The sequence below is a fragment of the Ostrea edulis genome, chromosome 6 (assembly GCF_947568905.1).
Source record: "Ostrea edulis chromosome 6, xbOstEdul1.1, whole genome shotgun sequence".
NCBI lineage: Eukaryota > Metazoa > Mollusca > Bivalvia > Ostreida > Ostreidae > Ostrea > Ostrea edulis.
The window spans coordinates 73,054,699-73,059,973 of NC_079169.1; the positions used below are offsets into that span (position 1 = coordinate 73,054,699).

The 5,275-nt window shown below is 36.6% G+C and overlaps 1 protein-coding gene across 1 annotated transcript; it reads right to left on the reverse strand.

The window, feature by feature from the left end:
* Positions 1 to 592: 592 nt before the first annotated feature.
* LOC125648198 (temptin-like) lies at positions 593 to 4,574 on the reverse strand. The gene is made up of 3 exons (XM_048875162.2): positions 4,289 to 4,574; positions 3,851 to 4,001; positions 593 to 710 (listed from the first exon to the last, which is right to left on the reverse strand). Exons 1-3 carry the CDS (start codon positions 4,463 to 4,465, stop codon positions 628 to 630), a joined length of 411 nt encoding a protein of 136 aa, XP_048731119.1. The 5' UTR covers positions 4,466 to 4,574; the 3' UTR covers positions 593 to 627.
* Positions 4,575 to 5,275: the final 701 nt, after the last annotated feature.

The following is a 5,275-nucleotide window of genomic DNA, read 5'->3' on the forward strand; positions in this document are numbered from 1 at the left end:
ATAGTTCTCAGATTTCTCTTATTTATTCAATGATTTTCATTGCTAAAGTCTCTTGTCTCTAATCATAGAAACCTTTAAACTGCTAAAAAGTAAATAACCTTAAAGGTATTGGAATGTTCAAGTTCTTAAAATATTTCAACTCGAAGTATATTGTAGCTTAGTCGTGTATGTTACTGACTTCCTGTATTTCTTTTTTTAACTTATTTTCTTTCATTTCTAAATTGCTTATCTAACATCAACCTGCATGAATTAACCTCTTACCTCTCAAATCCAGTGCATGTGCGGTGTACTTGTTGATAACAACGCTGTTATCTTATGAATATTTATGAATCGAGGAATATAACATTTACATGTAAGTAATTGGGGATTATCTTCGCGTATATAGCACAAAATGTTATTTGAAAAATCTTCAAAAAGTGTTTACACATTTAATATTGATTATAAAAATAACTAAAATTACTTATCTTTTCTGTCTGCACAGTTATATAGGAACACCCACAGGTCAACAAAAGAAGAGCATAAGACAGTGGCTATAAATAGCCACCGTCTAAAAATAAAATTATAAGCAAGTGTACATAAAAGAAATAATAAATTTGGAGAACAAATATCTTTATTAAAGTATATGTATTATCCAACACAAGAATGGCCACTACATCCACAGGAAAACGCTTTTGAAGCACATGGCCCGGATCCAACAGGTTCACATATACCTAGTGAATAACAGATATTCATCAATTAATACTGATATAGCAAATTGTTTCAGAGCTTTAAGTGAATTCCTTTCACACTTAGAGTTACATGAAAGGTGAAGATAATAAACAGTGATCAATCTCATAACTCTTTTAAGGAATACAAAATGTAGAGTTGGTGGGCAAACACTATCTTCTCTAGCCAAGAGTTTACGATCTTCTCTAACCAAGGGTTTACGATCCGCTCCATATGCGATACAGGAATTTGTGAAGGGGGGGGGGAGTCTAGCTCTTGTTCGTTTAGGTACTTTTCACAACCTCCACCCCTACCCCAATTTTACACCCTTTGCTTGTGTACATAACATCCCAGGGGGTATCTGGAGAAAGTTTATACCGGGTACATAAAAATGGGGGGGGGGGTAGTTGATCTAATCGGCATATTCGCACCTGTTTTTGCATTGGAATAATAAAAAAAAGATGACTGAAAGGTTACCTCCAATAGGCCAGGGGTCAGAAGCTCTGGGGTAAATGATGCAAAATCCTGCATTCTTAGCATTTCCTGGCACTTACTTTTCACTTTCAAATTGTCTACTTCTTCAACAAAACTTTTATGTAACATACACTTTTTAAAAAAGAATTCTTAAGTGATACTTGTATCTGACAAAAATATCGTGAATATATAGCATTGAGTCGTCTTATACTACAATCAAATGATATACTGGTGTTGATAAATTTGAATGATGCAATTACATGCAAGTATCCACATTTCATATAATTTTGACTCAAAATCTCGTTAACATTTTTAAATAACTCTTTAACTTTTTGGTCCGCAAAAGGACACCCACCTCCCCCCCCCCCCCCTTCTGGATCCGCCCTTGCGCTTTTCTACAACCATGGGCTGCGTTAGCAAGATATTCGTAGCTTTGAGTGGCGTCCTCTAGCGGATGGAGAAAACAATCTCTGTTTGGATTAAATCATGTTCATCTAATGAAAATGCGTTTTCCAACTACTTTGTGGGCTGTTAAAAAATGGCTGCGCCCAGTGAGTTACACGATGTTATATGCAAATCATTTAAAATCAATAAACTTTTTTTCACAGGCAAAACCTCATGGCACAGTCTACACACCACCATGTTGTTTGGAGACTATGAAAATCTGATTAAATGGAAGCGTTTTGAAGACAATGACTAATTGTTTACACATTCCTTCGTCTTCCATGTGGTGTAACGTAACACGCTATCTGATTAGATGCAGGGAACTTGGCCTGCATCCAATCATATGCAGGAAATTGTTCACACGAAAATCGTTCTAACGCAGCTAAAGGTTGTAGAGAAGTGGAGCGGACCGTATATCCTTGGTTAGTGAAGTGGGCAAACACGGGCCTCTGGATTTATTATATAACCATCAGTATTTATACTGTTGATTTCACAAAGTGTGATCCGATTTTCCGGACCACCACACTGCGGTTTTCTGGTTCCATGCATCAATGCAACGTTTATTGTGAAAAACATCGACCGCATTATAAACACACATATGATTTCACTGTATATCTTGTGTATATCCAAAGATAAATTGGATTACATTTATTATCTTATAAATGTAGATTTAAAAATATGTAAGGGGGTATATGATAAATTTATCATTACTACAGTAACTTGATCCGAAGAGTTGGATCACGTCTCGTTGACAGGCGCGGATCATCAGATCAAACTCGACGCTTCGCGTTTCGTGCGATCTGATGATCCGCGCCTGTCAACGAGACGTGATCCGACTCTTCGGATCACGTTACCGTAGTAATAATAATTATATATATATATATATATATATATTATCACTGAAAAGGCCATGACACTGTTGATTATTTAAAACTCAAATTTTCGACGCAATCCGCGTCTTTGTCAAGAGACATATATAACATAAACACCCACGAAAAAACGACAAACATTAATATCTACATTGTTAACAAGAATGATACACTTGTATCAGAGGTGGGATCGGGTGTCCAGGAGGAGTAAGCATACTTCACACAGATTTGTCATGGGATAAGAATGAGCTCTATCAATTTTACAATTTTCAAAAAATATATGCAAGACTCTAAAGTGCGATGGTGGCTCCAAAGTGCGATGGTCACGCCAAAGTGCGATGGTCACGCCAAAGTCCGATGGTGCGGGGTTCAGTAACGTTTTTGAAGTCACGTCATTGTAACGTCATTCTTAACAACTTTCAAAATGAAACTGACAAAATGCAACGTCAATTTGTCCCAAAGAAGATGTTTTCTGCTGCTGTGCTGACACCAACTTCTTGGGGATGTATTGGAGGAAGGCACGGGTTTAATCACCCGTGCCTTCCTCCATTATATCTCGAAGAAGTTGATTGACATGGACGACAGCAACGGCAAGGTTTACACTGTTGAGGATTGTGAGAATGGCAAAGTACATTTGTTGTCGAACTATCTACGTCGCCAAAACATTCTTTAATTCATGATTATTTATTACTTGTGATGTACATGTAATACATTCCTGGGAGTATGCTATAATGCAAAACATTTTATACGATTTCGCGTTGGAAAATTTTGTGTTTAACAAACTAAATAACTAAATGGTATTGAAATAAGTTCTTATTTTTTTTATTTTTTTGTGTGCATGGATTTTGCACTGATATTTTGATGAAACAACACACGATTGGTAGAGGCTGTATCAAAACACTGTCGTTTACAAACCAGTGGACTTTGGCGTGTCATTCCATCGCACTTTGGCGCAAGAGTGTGGACAATCGCACTTTGGCGTGTCACACCATCAGGGTTTGGCGCAGACCATCGCACTTTGGCGTGACCATCGCACTTTGGAGTCCTACATATATATACCAGTTTTAGTTGTGTCCCATAGGGGTATTGGTCCCATTAGGAGAGCTCTTACACTATTATAGTTTAGATATATCCAAATGAAAATACCACAGGATTACATTTTCTCGAACACACAACTTAACCAGCGCGGAACACAATCATGTACACACTATATGTATTGAAGCATTTAGAACAAACTACGTGTGAGGAAATGCAAAAAAGATTCCACGAAACAAAGGAGTTTAAGGGATAAATATTATTTTTGCAGGTTACTTTCAAAGCATCGCATAATTGATAGTCGTCCCTGATAATTATATTACCTGGTTGACCAATTGAATTTCCGTGAGGTGTGGACCCTGGACTCCAGGTGCAGTGAGGGTCACCCAACTCTTTACCATTCGATTTTCCGTCCCCGTCCGAGTCTGCGTGACATAGATCTACCGTCCATTTGTGTCCAGCAGCAGCGAAAGCCTTTAAATAGTATAATTATCATCACAGTGTTATTTGGAGGAAAGCGTTAGGATATATATATATCTTAATTTGTTTAATTCAATAAAACCTTAAAGATTAAGGATCTAAATTTGATTACAACTTCATTTTCATGAAACGTCCAATTATATTTTAGATTTATTCATTAATCTCTTTTGTGTGAGATTTTGTCACTTCTTTTTGTTCTGAAGTATATAACACAATACTATGGAGTAAATTTAAAAACAAGTGAAAAGTTTTAAGTAGTGGGAAACAATACTTCATATTACCTTTGCAAATGGATTTTTTTCAATTGTGTGGTGGTATGGATTATAATGTCCTACGGCTTCCCAGAATGCAGCACCACAAGGATTAAATACGGCGTATCCATTTGGAATTCGGTCTCTGTAATACGGAAGGGCAGACACATAAACTACTCCAACAAAATATAGAAATAGTCTGAGCATTTTTGAAACCTTAAATTAGAAAGGACTGTGATGAAAAGAAAATGTCCTTATGTCTTATCTATTATATATGTATCAAAACACGCGTTATCTTACTGCAGACGTTCACCGCTGTTCACTTGAACCGAATGACGTGACGAAATTGTCATTTAGGGTTACATGAACAAGAAGTCCTGCTGTACTTTAACAAGTTAACGTTGACCTTTGTCCATGTTGAGATTTAGACATGAATGGTTGTTAATACGTGTGTACAGTAAATTATATGTAGTTAAATCATATTTAGTCATATACAGGTATAAAGTAAATGGAAGCCTTATAGTGTATGCAATAGTCTGTGTACAGTCGCGATAGGACACTCGCTACACAGTTGGAAATTTAGGTCGACATTTAGCCAGTCTAAAAACTTCAAATAGGAAAAGGCTGCTCCTTTATCAAGTGTTCAGCATCAGAAGTGAAAAATCACGTGTTTTTTAATACTTACACGATGACGGTCGTGAAAGCCTCAACGACTTTATCACGATTGCGAACTCTTACTCCATCAAGTTCACTGTGGAAATTCATCACTAAGAATATTTTTTTGGATACTACAGCCACACTTTTAAACGGGTTCAATCTCCACACTAAGCCTACCGACTTTCTTTGGGTATATTACTTTTCCGCAAATTTTGAATAATGTTATTTTTACTTTTCTGTAAAAAGTGCTGTTACGTTTCCGTAAAGAATATATATGCCCAACTATCTATTTTGTATTGCTTGTAGGAGTTATGAGATTGATCACTGTTCGTTATCTTCACCTTGCATATGCATTATTGT